The 19,270-nt window shown below is 39.0% G+C and overlaps 1 protein-coding gene across 1 annotated transcript in view; it reads left to right on the forward strand.

Moving 5' to 3' along the window:
• Nucleotides 1-1,719: 1,719 nt before the first annotated feature.
• SMC1B (structural maintenance of chromosomes 1B) overlaps nt 1,720-19,270 on the forward strand; it is a gene marked incomplete at its 5' end in the record, with an annotated part of 21,929 nt that continues 4,378 nt past the window's right edge. The window contains 13 exons of the mRNA XM_010147740.1: nt 1,720-1,908; nt 2,431-2,543; nt 3,694-3,897; nt 4,256-4,494; nt 5,062-5,320; nt 6,685-6,825; nt 9,026-9,108; nt 10,092-10,299; nt 13,045-13,230; nt 15,221-15,400; nt 16,381-16,527; nt 18,028-18,165; nt 18,662-18,778. Of these exons, the coding sequence (XP_010146042.1) occupies nt 1,720-1,908; nt 2,431-2,543; nt 3,694-3,897; nt 4,256-4,494; nt 5,062-5,320; nt 6,685-6,825; nt 9,026-9,108; nt 10,092-10,299; nt 13,045-13,230; nt 15,221-15,400; nt 16,381-16,527; nt 18,028-18,165; nt 18,662-18,778 (2,204 nt within the window). The remainder of the gene's footprint in view (nt 1,909-2,430; nt 2,544-3,693; nt 3,898-4,255; nt 4,495-5,061; nt 5,321-6,684; nt 6,826-9,025; nt 9,109-10,091; nt 10,300-13,044; nt 13,231-15,220; nt 15,401-16,380; nt 16,528-18,027; nt 18,166-18,661; nt 18,779-19,270) is intronic.

The following is a 19,270-nucleotide window of genomic DNA, read 5'->3' on the forward strand; positions in this document are numbered from 1 at the left end:
CTGGAGGCCACTGCAGCTGTCAGGACTGTGGTTCAGTTTTGAGGTCCTTGCCAGGTCTTTTTTGGGAACCCACAGGCCTCAGGGGGAGGAGGCAGTAGCAGTGTAGGCGCGGGAACGGGGCCGGCACGCAGCACTGGGTGGGCGGGGGTGGCAGTAGCTGGCCTGCTGAAGAGTAGGGCTGCGGGGCTTTGCAGGGGGCAAGTAAGGACTCCTGGGCCTGCCTAAAATCTCCTCGTATACAGCTGCGGGGCAGCAGCACAAGCAAGGTTTTGGAGGCTCCTGGTTTGATACTGCTTCCTTAACTGAAAGTACAGAATTTTCCAGCATGGAAGGACAGAGGTGGGATGGCTGAAGGAATTTCCATTTCTCGTTGTATTCTCTACTCTTACCAGCCCTTGCAGAATGAGTGGTTTGCAAACAGTATGCCTTGCCTTTGCCACTCTGGTTCGTAGTTCAGCTTACTAAGGACACATAAAGAGGGTTTTACTTCAGTTCTCTGGGCTGTAAACTGTGGCGATGGAAAGCTGCTTCTTGATTTTGGCCTCCGGTCTTTGCCGTATGAGTAAATACCTTTGGGAAAGAAATAGTAGCTTTGGAGGATGTTGGTAGCTTTGCAGTTTAGCCCGCAAGAGCCATGCTTTTGTAGCTGTGACCCCACACTGGTATCCCATGGGTGCTGGAACTCTGTAAAGTTTGGTTCACTTCTTTGGAAAGCTCCATTCAACAAGTGGGATTTTATCTTTTATTTGCTGGAGAACAGTATGATAGGAGGTGAGAATTGTCCTAACAGAGAGCCACAAGGATGGGCTTTGCATTTCGTCTTCCCCAGTCTGTTAATTATTTAATGATTTAGACTTTTTAGATCTTGTTGTTTCTTTAATTATCTACTTGAAGTAGGATCTATGAATGTAAGTAGCTGTTATTTAGGATTATTATATTCTTTATCATCATATCCCCAGTGTTCCAAATTGGAAAGTCTCAAAATCATGGATACTTTTCCAGTTAAATCTGAATACATTTTATGTGAATTTTAGGACAAAAAATATGAATATTGTGTAATCTCTGAATTGAGTTTTTTGTTTATTTTTCCCCTAGTATTCTTCCTTTTATGCTATTTTGGAGAATAAATCAAAATAGTGCCAAAGTAGCAAGGTTGAAGGCAGAAAATAATTAAGCTGTGAACAGAAGTGTTCAAGACAACAGGGGAAAACCAAAAAGAGGAATCAATTAAGAGAATTTTTTTTCTGAGGCGTGTGATCAGAGAACTCTGCTGTGGTAAATGGGTCTGGGAGAGTACTTGTATGCTTCAGATCACTGGAGTTGTAGTGGAAAAGATCTAATTATGTGATAGTGTGTATGCAGCAAACCCCACTGACTGCATTATGTGAAGGGACTACCAAGTAAGGTTTATGATGTTGCTGGCTTTGTTTAAGTAATGACCTCTAGAGGTGCCTGTGTAAGAAAGATTTGATCAACAGGTGTGAACAAATAACAAATCAGTTTTGTGATGGTTTTTACTACATTACAGGCTTCTTAGCTACCACCAGTGTGTTACATCTTGGAAATGTACTTAAGTTCAATATTTTTTTCTTGGTGAAATAAAGAATTACAGGTAGAATTAATAGAGACTTTTGCATTTATGTATATGTTTTTCGGTTAATTCTCAATCAAATGCTTACTTTCATTCCTGCCATGCCAAAGCCTATTTTTTTTTTTAAGGAAAATCTAACATAATGGATGCTGTTAGTTTTGCGATGTGTGAAAAGACATCGAATTTGCGAGTTAAAAGTGTTCGAGAACTTATTCATGGAGCACATGTTGGAAAACCAGTTTCTTCTACAGCTAGTGTGAAGATAGTATATTGTGAAGAAGATGGGGAAGAAAAAACATTTTCAAGAGTGATCCGTGGTAAGTGGTAGATTCTGCTGCATGTACTTTCTGTTGTCTGATGTATAAAACATAGAGACCAAGGATACTCAGCTTTGAATTTCAGATGCCAAATATTGGGCATGGGTGGATTAAATCCATGAGTAGTAGTCCTTCAGTAGCATTTTGATAGCCAAGTGTTAAAATTGAAAAAACATACTGGGGCAAAATTAAAAAGTTAAACAGGTGATTAATATATGTTCTTTGCTCTGTGATTTGATCTGTACCTATCACTTGGAATACGTAGATGGTGTAGGCTCTAGAAAATGGAGTCTGACACCTTGCTGCAGGCACGAGCACTTAAGCATCTGTCAGTACCAACTGGAAGCATGCAACTAGAATCTTCATACAGAAAAATGGAATTATTGGAATGGAAGTTAATTGCAATCTAATTTCTTCTTTGAGGAATTTGCTTAGCTAAATTGTTCCACTGGCTGAGTTCTTTTCCTTTGGATTTTGTGTTGCAGCCATTTCATTGTAATTTTTATTTCTTTCCTCATTTAGGTAGTTGTTCTGAATTTCTTTTCAATGATAAACCTGTCAGCCGATCTACTTACATAGCTGAGCTTGAAAAAATAGGCATACTTGTCAAAGCTAGGAATTGTCTTGTTTTTCAGGTGAGCATTTCAAGTACTTCATAAAGAAAATAAAAGCTGAGATTGTAAGAGCACACAGTTATCTCTTTGACAGGAAAGAGGGCACTCTTAGCTAGTTTTAAGCCAATACACTTCTTCTGGTGTTGGCCAAGAATTACAAGACTGCGAAATGGAAATAATAGGGGTTGTGCGCACATAACTGCACTAGTGGGAAAGAAGCTAATATGGAAAAAGCTGAGTACTTGTGTTACTCAGAGTGTATAAGAAAATGTGGGTCTCTAATTATAAACATTTAGTGTTTTAAATTCTGGGAGTATTATAAATAAGAAAAGATAACTTTATCTTAAAGGACTCCTATTAAGCAAGATCTGTGAAAATCTATATGATTTTTTGTTAAGATTAAGAAAATCCTAGTGGGTCATTAGTTCACAAGTATATAACAATATGTCAGAAATGCCATATGCTTGTGATGAATATATTTCACAGGATTGTCTTCCTTGCAGTTGCTGAGGAAAATTCCCAAGGAAGAACTGATTTTTCCCTTTTATAGAAACCTTGTATGTGGAGTTCTATTGTGATAATAGTTTCCTTGATGAGGGCCTTTGCTCACTATACAAACAGAAAATCACAAGACTTGTTTCCTACACTTTACTGAAAACAGTAACTCCTTCAGATCAGTGAAGGTTGGAGCAGCTAACACTTGGACAAAAATTCTGCACCCGTTAACCCTGGGAGTTATGCGATCTTCGAGTGCATTGATTTCGGTTGTTTCACTTTTGAAATACTGGGAGGGAGGGTGTTAGTTTACGGGTGCATTTCAGTTCCTTTAAAGAGGCTAAGAAGACTTATTTTTATCATTGCGATACTGTTCACTGATTTGCACGGGTTGATTTAGTTTGAATATGTTTTTCATAGACTGTAGTTGACATTCTACAAATTTCAGTGATGCTATTTAATTAGGAGAGATGGCTAGGTGATACTCCTTTTCCTGCTAAACCTTTTTCCTTGGGTTTGAATCTAAAAATATTTACATCTGATTCTGTTAACCATAAATATATCCAGGGATAATAAATCTGTATTGTGTGCTCTTAAAGAAGTTCACCAGACAACATAATGGTCTACAGTGCTGCTTTTTTCTTTTAATTTTTTTTTTTGGGCAATATTGTTATAGGGAACAGTAGAATCGATTGCAATGAAGAAGCCGAAGGAGAGAACTCAACTTTTTGAACAGATCAGTAATTCATGGGAATACGCTGAAGAATATGAGCAAAAAAAGAAAAAAATGCAGCAAGCGGAAGAAGATGCACAGTTTAATTATAACAAGAAAAAAAGTATTGCAGCAGAACGCAAACAAGCAAAGATAGAGAAAGAGGAGGTAACTCAAAGTTATTCCTTTTTTGCATCTTAAGATCTCAGATTTGTACCTTTTATGAACTTTAAAAAAAAAAATCCTATTTTTCATCTAATATTTTTTTTGGTACACTATACCATATAATAATTTAGTGTCATTTACAAGGGTCAAGGAACACATACAATAAAATCTGCGTAGATGAAAGTGTAGGTTTGCCAGTATATTTAAGTGTTGACTTACCTGTTTGAGTTTTATGATTAGTGCACATCAGTGGAATTACAGCTAATGGTACGTTCTCTTACATCACTTTGGACTTGAAATGAGACTGCTAATGATTAAAAATCTTTTTTATAAACCATAAATAAAACTTTAATATTGGTAGGCAGACCATTACCAGATGCTTCTCAAGGAACTGGATGAAGAAAGGATACAGCTGCAGCTTTTCAAGCTTTATCACAACGAAACAAACATTGACTTCGTGAAAAAAAGTTTGGATGAAAAGAATATGGAGGCTAGTATCAAGAAAATGTCTCTTTCTGCAGCAGAAGATTCATTTAGAGCCAAGAAAAAAGAGCTTGGTGTACTAAACAGAGACCACCAGCACATGGAAAGAGAAATGAAGTAGGTTTTCCAATCAAATTCTCTGATGGTTGAGTTACAGCGTAGTCTGTAGTGGGAATTGCTTGGCAGGCATGCATTTACTGCTGAAGCAGGTGGGTGAAAAATGCTGTGGAAGTCAGGTTGTAGCAGTTTACTGAAGTACTGTCTAGAGATGGATTTCACTGCCACCACATGCTCAGGTTGTCAGTAATTTTGTTATATATGTACTTGTTTGCTATTAAATTTTATAAAAGATCATGCTTCACTACTTAAACTTCTGTTTTCAGTGGATATTAAAAAAACCAACAGTTAAAAAAGAAATACCCTGTGGCTCAGTAACCTTACAGCTGATGACTGCTTATTTGCATGTGTGGTTGGGAGGGGGTTTATTGTTCTTTTTCTCTCTTTTTTTTTTTTGTTATTTTGGAAGAATTTTATGGTGGTTGGTTGTGTTTTTTGTTTGTGGTTTGTTTTTTTTTTTAAATTTGGGATTTTTTGTTTGTTGTTTGTGTGTGGGTGGTTTTTTGGGGTGTTTTGTTCTGGGTTTTTTGGTGGGTTTTTTTGTTTGTTTGTTTTTTGTTTTTTTAGGACTCTGGAAGCATCACTGATTCAGCAGAGACCCCTCTATATAAAAGCAAAGGAAAATACTTCCTACCAAATCAAGAAAGTAGAAATGTCAAAAAAATCTCTAAGGGACAAGGAGAAATCCTGTGATAAGGAAAAACAGGATATAAAAGAACTAGAGATAGAACTGAATGATATTGAGAGGGTGTGGAGAGTGTTTGAAAAGAAAGCTGAAGAAAAGATGTTGCGGAGAGCAGCAGATATTGAGCTGGGAGAAAGCCAGGTGAATTGGGAGGCCAAAAAGTACTGTTTACTTGTGCAGTCCAGAAATCCCCAGGATGACAGAGAAACTATTGTTTCACCGATAACCTGTAATTTCTAATGATCTCTTTGCTCTTAAGGTCAAACAAAAAGAAAATTGTAACCTTGTATTCAGAGACTGTTTCATTGGATTAAAAGAAATGTTGATGCAGCCTTTTGGGAGAGTGGGTTGTCTCCTTTTGGGGGTGGAGGGAGGGGGAGGTCAGATCTTACAGAAGTTCCAAATGTGGAACACTTATAGAAAGTAAATCTAAATTGCACAGAGATTTAGAAATTCAGAATTGTGAGACTAGAACCAGTAAGCATCTCTTCCAGGGTGCAAAGTGCATGTAAGCCATGTGAGATACCTTGTTAGGGAAAGCAGTGAACTTCAGTGAACAAGAAGTTGAGAACAGTTTAATGGAAACTTCCGAAGGGGCTGTCACTTGTGAGTTAGGCTTATAGCTACATGTTATTGTCCATGGCTAGGTTGTTCTCTCTGCTTTGTGTTTTTCCCTCTCTTCACAGATGTCCACAGGGTACACTGTGGGCAGGTAGGATAGAAAACATCCAATAGAGTCTCAGGGTAATTTTTGAGAAATGGCTTGTCAGCGGAGATGCAGAAATATGTCCTCAATTAGGAAAAAACACAAGACTTGGTAGTATGTATACCATCTGCTGTGGGTCGGAATCTAAGCTCCTTTGTGAGCTATTTTAAGTTATTTTAGAAGGAAAGGACTACATCACTTGACAGTAAACTGAGATTCGAAGAGGCTATCTTTGCAACCATATGGCCAGAAATGCTTTTAAAACTAAGTATCCACCATCTCTTCCTTAAAATAACTTCTGAGCCATTAATGCAGAACCTGCAGGGTTGATCTTTTAGTTTGTGAACCTTCCTGCTCTGCACTTCAGAGGCATTTGGTCAGTTAGTCCTAACTTTGCAGGATTGTTTAAAATGTTTATATTTACCTTAAAAATAGTTGTAACACGAGAATGCTGTAATTACAAATACCAAAACTTGCACTGACTTTGAGTTGTGCAAAATCTTAATATTAATCTTAAGATTGACTATGGGCACTGTAAGCTTCACACTTTCCTGAAAAATAGGAGTCGTTAGAAGTCAAAAGCAAGACCATAGACGAGCAGTGTAAGCCTTGGGTTGACTCTTTCTCTAATAAACTGTAACTTCTGAAATGTGATTAGTAGCTAACAAGGTCTTACGGAGAATTGGCTTTTTTTCCATAATCTTAATTATCATTAAAGTAGGCAATTACTAATTGAGACTGTAACAGTGTGAGTCTTCCCACTTTCAGTGGAGTGACTTTGCTTTTGTTATTTATGCAGTTGGAACGCTATAAAGAGCTGAAGGAAATTTCAAGAAAGAAAGTAGCTACACTAACTCAGCAGCTAGAAAAACTTCTCTGGGAGGAAAAAGGAGATCAAGAAAGGCTGAAACTTAATCGGAGGAAGAAAAAAGAAGTTGAGGTATTTGTATCAAGCTAGAATTGTTTTTTGAGAAAAATGTTTCTCTCCACCTCCCCATGTTATAAATGTGTTAAATACTTTGACATGCACAAGCTCTCAGCTAAGTAGGTAGCTCACAAGTGTTGGTTCAATTTTCATATTGCAACAGGTTTAGCAAAATGGCTTCTAAATTTGTTCAGAGAATGGTTGTGTGGACCGACAATGAGGATTTGGTTTGGAAAGATTTGGCTCTAGTATTTTAGTTACTTAGAACATTAGAACATGTGCTTAACTGTAATCAGTTCCTGGTTTTGTAAGCGTAGTTTTCCTTGGAGATGTCCTCCTGATGTGTGAGCATCATACAGATGTACAACCCTTTAGAGGTTTATTTTGATCACAGCTACCTTTTTGCGAAGATTCTTTTAAGGTTAGTTGTGTGTATGAGTGTTGTAGTTGGAAAAATCCCTGCGGGATCTGCTCTTCTATTGCACTTTCAGAGGCAGAGTGTTTTACATGAATACAGGTCATTGCTGTCATTTTGTTTCCCATTTATTTTGGCTCATTGCAGATCCAAACATGTAGCGATAAGATATCTACATTTTTTACTATGATTTCATCCCTGTGCCTGATCTTCTGTCTCAGAAAAATTCTTCCCCAGCTCATTGTTCAACTTCGCATGATGCTTCTGATAGCTTCTGTCCTTTCTGCTTCTGAGCTGACAATCTGTCTTTTGCTGGAAACCTTGCCCTCTTAGGTGCTTCAGGGTTTTCTTGCCTTTTTTTCAAACTATGCTAACCTTCCATCTTTATCACCTACTAAGAAGTGAGAGGTAACATGCATTTTTTTCTTCACCATTTGGTTATAGAGTCAAGGTTCAGAGGAGACTCCTTATGTTCAGAAAACTTTTTAAAAATCCCATCAGATAAGACTTTACCAGTTGTAGAGTTCCTAATGCCTCATTCTTGTACATACAAACTTGCTTATATGGAAAAGTCTATATTCTACTGTCTATCTACGAGAATGTAAAGTCATCCTTGCTGTGATATCTTAAGTTAATGTTTGTACATCCATTCGCTCTTGACACAATACTACCTTTTTTTTTTTTAAAGTTTTAGTTACCAGGAAAAGCTGGTTAGTATTTAGAAGCACAAGCAATCCAATTTATTTCACTTCTAAAACTCTGAAAGTCCCATTGTCCTGTTGAGAAGGAAATAAGGGATACTTGAGTTCCTTAAAATGCATGTCTGACCATGCAGAATTGGCATTACTTATCTGTGCTACTGACATGTGGTGATGACTCCTCACAATTCGGCACGTATGTGACCACATCTAGCATGATCTGTCTGGTTCTGGACTCCCCAGTATGAGACAGATGTTATCGTCCTGTGGTGAGCCCAGCAGAGAGCCACTCTCTGAAGGCGAAGGGGAAACCTTCCTGCTGTCTGCAGTTACCTGATGGGAGGGCATGAATAAGATAGAGTAATGCTCTTTCTAGAGTTGCACAGTGATAGGATGGGAGACAACAGACACAACTTAAACCGTGAGAAATTCCAAATAGCTGTTAGGTAAACTGTTTCCTCTCAAGGACAGTGAGACATTGAAGTGAGCACACAAAGAGGAGGTGGGCTCTCCATCCCCAGAGCTATTCAAAAAATGACCAGGATTTCAGAAGTTGAATTAAGGCTTAATAAAACATGTAGGTAAATATCTTTTTTTCTTTTGTTTGCTTTAGTTAATAGATTTTTCCTCAATTTGAGTAACTGAAAATACTTGTTTCGCTGTTGGCTTGTTCTTTAGTGCAATGCTTTTGTGTCAGGCTGGAACCTCTGTCAACTTCTTTGTGTCCTTCTTAAGAAAAAGTTTCTATTAGGCAAAGAAAAGCACCTTTTTTGTTTTAACACCTGTCATTTACTAACACTGTGCTTAAAGTTGGTTTATTTCATGGTGTCATGATTCTTTGTGCTTCAGAGGCTTTCTCTTAACTGTAGCTGACATGAAAAATCCAGTAATGGGCTTGACAGAATAATTTTCCTCTACTATTCATAGTGCAGTTTGGCATCTGCGACTGAAAGAGAGATGCTGTTACTTCAGCATGAAATACCAACAAGGAAGAAGAGATCTGCCTCAGTTACTGTTCTGAATTAAGAGCTTTTTATCTTGCTCTAAATACATCATTTTCCTCTGTTTTGTTTTTCACACATGCTATCTGTGATCGATGCAGGGAAACATAAAACAGACGGTGGAACAGATAGAAGAGCATAAAAAACGAATAGAGAAGTTGGAAGAATATGCCAAGATATGCACGTATGTTTAAAAAATTAAAGGCTAATTGGATTTCTTGTGTATCATGTTTTCATCTGAAGTAGCAGGTTTCTAATTCTTTTCCATTATTTAAAACTTTAATAAGAAGTAGAATTCTTACTAATCCTAATTGATATTTTAGTTACTTTAGCTGTCAAAATAAAATTGGAAGTTTGATGGTTCATCCATATTTTGTTTGAAGGCAGTTTTATAATTGGTTCTAATTTAGTGTAAGTGCAAATTACGTCACTACAGGTGGGGCTGTTAATGTTCAAATTCTTAGCAAGAGAACAGGGCAGTTTGTAGCTCCGCTGCTGTAGAAAGCATGACTATTTGCATTGTGTATTAGGACCAGAGCTCCGTTCTTGCTTCCTGCGTCTCGTCTTCCACCTGACTTTTACTCTTTGTGAAATAAGCCCTCTACCGAGCAGCCTGAACTAACTTGGCATGAGCCAGTGTTTTGTGGAGGAGGTCAGAGTGGGTGATACCCAGACATTTTTTTTCTCAACTTTTCTTATGCAGCTGTAATGGATGATTTGGCTTAATGCTGTCCGTATACTGAACAAAGTTCTGCTGTGGGCAGGGAGCAGCAGACCCAATGTGATTGGGATGATGCAAAATTAGTTTAAGTAGCTGTAGTAGAGTGTGGTAGAGCCTTAGTGACTTGGGTAAGTGTGTAGAGTCATAATTTTGCATAAGGATTCTCAGTCCTTCTTAGTTTTACCGTATCAGACCTTTTCTTCATGGAGGATAAAACAGCATGGTTGCATGTTACACAGGCCAAAACTCTTGCTTGAACTCAATTTTGAAACCTTATAAGTAGCTTATACTACAGAATGCAACTTGTATAAGTAGCTTCTTATAGATACTTAAAATCTTTAATGATTTTCATAGTCTGTGACCATAGAACTACTTTAATTATATAATCTAAAAACTTGTATAAATGAAATAGTAAATTGCTTTCCTATTTTTGCTTCTGTTCAAAGTGAATCATTAGCACAGAAAAAACAGCAAGAGGAGGCGCTAACTGAGGAAATGGAAAATTCAACAATGCGAATGGCTGAAGTGAACGAAGAATTGAATAAAGTCGTTGGTGAACTGCAGAATGCCAGAATTGATTACCATGAAGGAAGGCGTCAGCAAATGAGAGCGGAGATCCTGGAAAGTCTCAAAAGACTATACCCGGGTTCTGTGGTAATTCAGTGGCCTCATTTATATGCCTTACTTTAGAATTAAGGATTCTGCTTGGAACTGAGTAAGCAGCTAGAGTAATTGGACTGTCTTGAATATTACATTAAACATTTTATGCTTGCTGGAGTGTACTTGGTGAAATAGTATTATATTGAAAAAATAGTAGCATATACTGTCATCATTTTTCACCGTTTCCAGAAATAGACAGATTAGTGCTTGCATCAAAGAATATGATCCCTTGTGTAGTTTTGTAGTATTTAATTTATTCTTTTTGATTTTTGTTTTCTTTGGTCCTCAAACATGATTTTTGACTTGTTTTGAACAAATGAATGGGAAGTTTATTGTGAGACCGTTTATTCCAGAGGGAGTACTTCTTCCAAAGGACAGTTTTGTTTAGGTGTATGAGATTTTTGTTACCAAGTAGTCTGTGTTTGCTTATCTGTTACCATATTTTACTTAAATTACTCTTCAGTAATGCCATTGGGTGTTTTGTGCATTGATTCTGAATTGTCAGCAGACATTGTTTTAGAAAGCATATTTACACCTTTTTATTGACAATTACATATTTTACTCCAACACTGGGAGCCATTCCAAATAAGAACATTTGAATAAATCTAATCAATTGCTTAGTCGGTCTCTGAATATGTCTCAGTGTAATCAGTTCTTTTTGATTATACATGGTCAGTTGAGATGTACATGCTGGGAATCTTCTTCCCTGTCCCCCCATGAGTTTAGAAGGTGATATATCTCTGTTTCCTAGTGCTGCCATAAGAACATAAAAATTAAAATGTTTTCAGTTGTTCTTTGCTTCCTGGTCTCTTGTAAAACCTTCCCTGAATCTGGCAAGTGTCTGATCCTACTGTTTTCTCAAAAGATAACTCTGCTTTTCAGGTGTCCTTCAGAATTTTTTCATCCATGTTAACACGGTGTTCCAGAAAAATCAAAGAGATAACTGGTCTCTCTCTTCTTGCTCACTTTGTGTTATATCTCTGTTTGAAAAGAACTGGATCACACTAGTGATATCTTGCTGGCTTAAGGGAGAGCTGCTGTTCAGGATGTTCTGTTGTTCAGCTTTAGGAGCTGCAAACTTAAGAGTACTTACAGATGTGATTAAGTTGAATTGGTTACCTAAACTATCCCATGACAGGAAGTCTTAATGATACCTGCTTCAGTTACCCATGTTCCTGCAATGTTTTTCCCAACATCAGCGTATGAGGTAACAGAGTCCCTTCTGAGCTGCTTCTTAGGCTCCAGTGTACTAACTCCAGATTACTGAACACCATCCAAATTAAAGTCTCAGGATGGAAGGGCCATGACCCATTGCATCTTCTGGTAGTCCACTAAATACTGGGGCAGAACTGGAGGAAATCTTGGTAGTGTTCTTCTGGAATTCATAGGCAAAAAATGGCACACTGCTTCTGAATGTTTAGTTTTTGCACCCATTTTAAAGCTGCTGTTCTTCTGTTAAAACGTTCTCATAATGGCTGGTGAACATTGCTGGTACTAGAATAGCCGCCCAGCAATGTGATTCCTGCTAAAAAATTGTCCGATTTTTGCGGTTTAGTTTTCAGTATGGCATTCCTACATTGGTAGGTTGAATTGTCAAGACTGCTGTTGCTACAGATTCAGTTGGGCTGTCAGTAGATGTTCTCACAGAAGTCTGGCGTTCTATCTGGACTGAAATGCCGGTGTCTAAAAGCGCGTAGATCCTCTGTGTAGTTTTGCAGCTCAGACATGCAATGTTTCAGACAGAAACATCCAAGCAGATGATGCTGTGTGAGAAAACCAGGAAACTGAATAACCCAACCAATTGTGGGGCGTTATCGTTGCTTCTGCTGCTTTTCAGAAAAAGGAAATCATTTGCCAAGGGAAGGGCAGGAAAGTAGGCCATGATTTCATCTGCTGGGAATTATCTCCATTCTGTCTTTCAGGAGACAATACTGTGAATGACTACAGCTCTTATTGGTTGTCCTTCTGTTCTCATTTGTTTAAATTTGCTAAGGATAGAACTATAGCTGTGCAAGAGGAGAGCAGTACCTACATGTAAACAAGCAGAAAAATTGTTCTTGCATAAATTTGCAGGTTATAATGTTTAAAATGTGCATTAGTAGCTTTAATCATTCAGGGAAAGGTCAACAGTCCCTACAGTTACAGAAATGGAACAAAAGATCTTTAGGGAGTATGCACAGCAAAGAACTAATAATTTTTCTATGGAGATGTTATTTCAATATATGGCAAAACAGGCTTGATTATTTGGATTATGCAGTACAAGAAAAACAGTTTTTATTCTTTTCATGCTACTAAAGTAAGCAGATAATTCTTTTTTGGGTGGAAAATGGAATAGTGCCTCTCTTGCTACCATTTTCCAGTTAACAGTTGTATTTATGTAAGACCTTATTGTCATGCAAAGATCTTACTTTCTTTCTCTCCAAAAACAATGCTTAGCTAACTTTGCTATTGTCACTCTGTCTTACTTGTGGAAGTCTGTGCTAGAGGTTGTGAGTAAAACGCTGAGATATATAACTGTAATGTCAGGGGGAAATATTAAATCCCATCAGATTTAAGACATGTAGAAATTGTACCAGTTGTCAATCCAAATTGCTTTTTTTCTGATGGGCAGCCATTGCAAGAGCACAGCTGGTAGATATGTAACGTATTTTCCTCTTGCTACTTCAGTATCTTGTATGTAGGAATGTTATTTGGTATCTTAAGTAACATATTAATATTTCTTCATATTTTTATCTTCAGTTTGGAAGACTGCTTGACCTGTGTCATCCTATTCATAAAAAATACCAGCTTGCAGTTACCAAGGTATTCAGCAAATATATGACTGCTATTGTTGTTGCCTCTGAAAAAACAGCAAGAGATTGCATTCTGTTCCTAAAACAAGAAAGAGCCGAGCCTGAAACTTTTCTGGCCTTGGATTACCTTGATGTAAGTACATTTTTCTTCTTCCTGTCATCAGCAAGTTATTGTACTTGTAAATGTTGGTATTGGCTCATTTAAGCTTAAGTAAAAGAGGCTTAAGTGTTAGGGCATAACACTTGTGAAGTGAACTTCATGAGGTTCCTGCTGGCCCATTTCTCCAACCTGCTGAGGTCCTGCTGGATGGCAGCATGACCATCTGACATATCTCCCATTTAGTTCGTCAGCACACAATCCCCATCATCCAGGTGATTAATGAAGGTTTTAAACAGGATTGGTCCCAGTATTGACATCACTAGTTACTGGCCTTCAACTGGACTTTGTGCCACCAGTCACCATCCTGTGGTCCTGTCTGTTCAGACAGTTCTCAGTCCACCTCACTGTCTGTCCATCTAGTCTGTATTTCATCAGCTTCTCTGAGGATCTTATGGCAGACAGAGTTGAAAGACTTACTGAGGTCTAGGTAGACAATATCCACTGCCCTCCCATCATCTACCAGGGCGGTCATTTCATTGTAGAAGGCTATCACATTGGTCAGACATGACCAGCTTGGTGAATGCATGCTGACTACTCCTCCAAGACTTTCTGGTCATTCATGTGCCTGGAATGGCTTCTAGGAATAGTTCTTGCCCGTTTTTGAACATGGGAGTGACGCTTGTTTTTTCTCCAGTCCTTAGGCACCTCTTTCAGTTGCCATGGTCATTCAGATATTATTGAGGGTGTTCTTGCAGTGACATCAGCCAGGTCCTTTAGCACAGATGGCTGCATCACATGAGGGTGCCTGTATTTATGTATGCCCTGGCCTGATACCTTTCCATCAAGGGTCCATCTTCCTTGTTCCAGACTCCTTGTCTGCTTATCCCCTTATCTGCTTTCTTGGACAGTGCCTCTATATTCCTCCCAGATTCTACCTCTGTGTGCTTCCTTCTTGTGTTTGAGTTTTGCCAGGAGCTGCATGTTTATCCACGCAGGCCTCCTGTAATTTTTGCCTGACTTCCTGCTCATTGGGACGATTGTTCATAGAGCTGGAGGAGGTGATCCTTGACCGTTAGCCAGCATTCTTGGGTTCCTCTTCACTCTGGGGACTTATCCCATGGGACTCTACCAAGATGTTTGAAGAGGCCAAAGTCTGTTCTACAGAAGCCCAGGTTGTGAGCTTGCCTTTTGTCCTGCTCCCTCCTCAGGATCCTGAACTCGCCTATCTTGTGCTCACTGCAGCCAGGGCTGCCTTTGACCTTCCCATCCCCAGCAAGCCTCTCCTTGTTGGCGAGTATGAGGTCTAGCAGACCACCTCTCCTCATTGGCTTCTGTCAGTTGGGTGAGGAAGCTGTCATCTACGCTTTCTAGGAACTGCCTGAATTGCTTGTGCCCTACTGTGTTGTCCCGTAGCGGATATCAGGGTGGCTCGAGCCCTCCATGAGGACCAGGGCCTGTGAATGTGCCACTGTTTAACTGTCTGTGGAAGGCCTCATCCACTTGGCCTTCCTGATCAGGGGACCTGTAGCAGATGCCCACCATAATGTTACCTTTAGCAGTTCTTTCTTCAGTCCTTACCTGAGAGCTCTCAGTTGGCTGCTCATCCTTCTCCAAGCAGAGCGCTGTGCATTCCAGCTGTTCTGTCTTGCATACAAGGCAACCCCATCTCCTTATCTTCCCAGCCTGTCCTTCCTAAAGAGCCTCTATCCCTCCACTGCAGCACTCCCATTGTGGAGCCATTGCACCGTGTCTCCATGATACCAAGAAGATTGTTGCCCTGTGCACATCTTCAACTCGTTTATTCCCCATGCATTATTGTACTCTCCTTGGATGCACAGTGAAACAGGCTGTACAGATTTCAGGACTGTAGATACACAGAATATGAAAGCTAAATCTGTTTCTAGTCTTGTAGCGACTGAGACCCCCATCCTTTTGACTTGTCCATCCTGTCCCAGACTACTCAGACCTGGACATGCTTTGCTATTACAACATGGGTTCTAAACACTGCTTATTTGCTTTACAGGTTAAACCAATCAACGAAAAGTTAAGAGAAATAAAAGGAGCTAAAATGATGGTGGATGTTGTACAAACTCCATTTGCTCCACTAAAAAAAGTGATTCAGTTTGTAAGTGGGAACGGCTTGGTCTGTGAAACAGTTAAAGAAGCAAAACAAATAGCATTTGATGGACCAGTAAGGCTGAAGGTAAGAAGCTGAACTTTTTTGCACGTTTTCATTGCAGTTATGTATTGGATGCCATTTAAATAATTCTTCTCTAAATATACTCACAAAGTATTGCAGATAAACACAGAATGGTGCTACGCTGTCTAGTCTATTACCACATAAATAACACTCCAGATATTTCACATGGCTATGTTTTCCTCAGTATGGTAGCATGATTATATTATTTCCTGGGAAAAGGAGACCTATTAGAGGATTGTTGGTGTCCAAAGATGTTTCTTGGTATGGTCTTTTTGATGAAGAGGAGGAAGGAGGGATAATCCTGTTCTTAAAACTGTCTGATTTAAAAACCACAAACTTGCTAGCTTTTCTGTGCTTTCAAAAATTCTTTAAAATATCTCTTAGTTGAGGATGTAAATTGTATTGAGAACTGGAAGTGCCTTTGTCTCTTCCTGCAGTTGTTCTTATCCATATCTCTGTTGCTCTCCTGGTCTGTAGAGCCCTTCTATGCACTTAGTGAACCTTCTGAAATCATGATTTATACAGCTTTAAGTTGAAGGCAAATGTAAAATCATGTTTCCCTGGAATCCAGGTTAAGTCACAAAAACATCCAAGCTCCTTACTAGAATTTACACTCTGTGTTTACAAATGAGTGGTTTCCCTTCACTCCGTTACCACATGGCTTGGTTTGTTCTACTGAGCCAGACATCACCTTCCAAGTTGCAAGTGTATACACAATTGTCTCCTATTAATTTCACAAATACACAATTTAATTTCCTTTTCTAATCACTTGTATTAACACCAAAATGTGACTAGTGCCAAGAAGCAGCAGACTCTTCTGTGGCGTCATGTATTTCATGTTAGCAGGTTTGGAAGAGGAAAAAAGTTGGGGTGCAGCTCGCATGTGGCTGTTGCTTGTTTGACTACCGTATCTTGGTGCACTGGTTCATGGGATATTTCGTCTGCTTTGTGGAGGTTTTAATTTTTTTTTTTTTTCCTTCCAGACAGTGGCTCTTGATGGAACTTTGTTTTTGAAATCTGGAGTGATTTCTGGAGGATCAAGTGATTTAAGATTTAAAGCTAGATGTTGGGATGATAAAGAAATTAATAACATGAAAGAAAGAAGAGATAGCTTGATTAATGAGTTGAAGGTATGTCTGTTAAAAAGCACTTAACTGCCGAAGGCATAAAGGAATAAAAATTTAATCTAATTTAATTCAGCTATGGGAAGATTATTTTCTAAAAAGCGGATTTTCAAAACTTCTAAAAGATGCAGACAGGGTATATTAGCTGTTTATCCTCTTGTAGTTCATTATAATCAATTGTGGTCTCTGTCCTGAGCTGGTGGGTTGGCTGATATAACACAGAGGTGGACAACCAGGAGTACACTTGTTGAAACAAGTTTCTTCAAGGAACAAGAGCTGTTGTTCAAAGTACCTGATGACTTCTGGGGAAAAAGCTGATACATTCTGTCAGCATGAAAGTATTTCCATGGACCAAATCCACTGCAGCATAAAATAATTTGTCATACCTCTAGTTACTTTGGATAAGGAATACAGTACGTATTTAGGAATTTGCAAGCATCTGCTTTCTACTGAGAAATAAATTCGTTACAAAAATGACTATTGAATATGACTAATGCTGTCAGGAGGGACAGGGAGCCTGGGAGGATTACAGAGAAGTTGTCCAAGAGGTCAGAGATCAGGTTAGGAAAGCCAAAGCCCTGACAGAATTGAACCTGGCCAGGGACATCAAGGCCAACAAGAAGGGCTTCGATAGGTACACAAGGGATAAAAACAAAGTCAGGGAAAATATGGGCCCTCTGCAGAAGGAAACGGGAGAGCTGGTTTCCCAGGATATGGAGAAGGCCGAGGGGCTTAATGGTTTTTTTCACCTCGGTCTTCACTGGCAAGGGTACAAGCCATACCCCCAGAGTCAGGGAAGACAAGGGCAGGGACTGGGAGAATGGAGAGCCACCCATGGTTAGAGAGGATCAGGTTTGGGAACACCTGAGGAGCCTGAAGGTGCACAAGTCCATGGGACATGATGGAATACATCCGCGGGCCCTGAAAGAACTGGCGGATGGAGTTGCGAAACCTCTATCCATCACTTCTGAAAAGTCATGGCAGTCTGGTGAAGTTCCCACTGACTGGAAAAGGGGAAACATAACCCCCATCTTTAAAAAGGGAAAAAAAGAGGACCAGGTGAGGAGGGGCCGGAGGGGGACTTTTTTCAAGGCCCTGTAGTGACAGGACAAGGGGGAACGGGTTTAAATTGAAAGCGGGGAGATTTAGATTAGATATCAGGAAGAAGATCTTCCCGGAGAGGGTGGTGAAGCACTGGAACAGATTGCCCAGAGAAGCTGTGGATGCCCCTTCCCTGGAAGTGTTCAAGGCCAGGTTGGACGAGGCTTTGAGCAACCTGGTCTAGTGGAAGGTGTCCCTGCCCATGGCAGGGGGGTTGGAACTGGATGATCTTTAAGGTCCCTTCCAACCCAAACCATTCTATGGTTCTGTGATTTACCTTCAATGGGGCCTGTGTCAGTGAGGCGAGCTTTATGTAGCACATAAACCTAGAAAATGAGTGATTTCCAAATAAGTCGCCTTTTGTTTGAATTGCTTTTCTCTTCTCACATTGTAATATTTTCCTAGGACTTAATGAAGATCAAACGTAAGGAGGCTGACTTAAAGCAGTTGCGTGCTCAGTGCCACGGAACTCAGACGCGACTCAAATATTCACAGAGTGAATTAGAACTTATTCAAAAGAAACATCTTGGTAATCTCTACACGGTATAGTACTAAGCCTTTATAATTTTCATGTTTAATAATGGTATTTTTTTACCTGGACTGTAATTAGCATTGAAGTAATACTACTTCCTTACATAGTTTTTTAACTTCAATTTGTTTCACATACAGCAGTTATGACTGAGGAATTTATAAAGCGTAAGAAACAAGATTACAAAGTAGTTTATAGGAGCCTTTTTTTATTTTATGTTTCTAAATTTGAATTTCTGGTAAGCTTGGTTTATCGTGTAGTAACCTTTGGAAATCTAAGTCAAAATGAACTTGAAATGATACTTAAGATGTAATTTGCTTTCCTACTTACTAAAACTCTAATCATTGCATGCAAATTGGCAATAATAGTAGATAAGTGACATTTGAGAAGAAAATATTTAGGTTTTTTAATCAGAAAAATACAATTCATCTGGAACAGAACTGGTTCTGAATGTCTGGAAAGTTGATGATCCTGTTAAGAAAAATTGCCATCTTTTTCCTTTCTATCTAGGAAAAATCAAAACTGGAAAGTGAACTCCTAAATATTGAGTCTCAGCATGATATGCTGAATGAAGGACTAGCACGAAGAAATGAAAAAATAGAAGAATTTCAGAAAAAAATTAATGAGGTAATGCCTCCTGTCATAGTCATAACAGCCTATGCTGTTGTACTACAGAAAATTCTGTTCCTGCTGGCTTTGAGAGCTTGGACAACTATTAACTTTGTAAACTACTTTATCCACAAAGGTTATAAGTTACCCCAGCAATCCTCCCACGTTCTCACCTTTCTTACCAAGCTCACTGTGAACAGAAATGCACCTGGATATGTATGCAGTACAGTAGCTTTGTACGTAATTTCCTTAAAATCAAAACTCTCTGGCTTATTTGCCAAACACAAACTTAAGAAACCAAATCCATCTACTTCTTGAATGTGAGATGAAGCTTTGGTTAATATATATACACTATAATTTCATTTGGCATAGGAGAAAATTTTTGGGTTTGAAGAAGATGGGTTGGTTTTTCCCCACCTGCTCTGCTAATAAATAAGATTTATTCTTTGTTCTTTGTAATATCAGAGAATCATAGAAGGGTTTGGGTTGGAAGGGACCTTAAAGATCATC

The sequence above is a fragment of the Eurypyga helias genome, unplaced genomic scaffold (assembly GCF_000690775.1).
Source record: "Eurypyga helias isolate BGI_N326 unplaced genomic scaffold, ASM69077v1 scaffold8980, whole genome shotgun sequence".
Lineage (NCBI taxonomy): Eukaryota > Metazoa > Chordata > Aves > Eurypygiformes > Eurypygidae > Eurypyga > Eurypyga helias.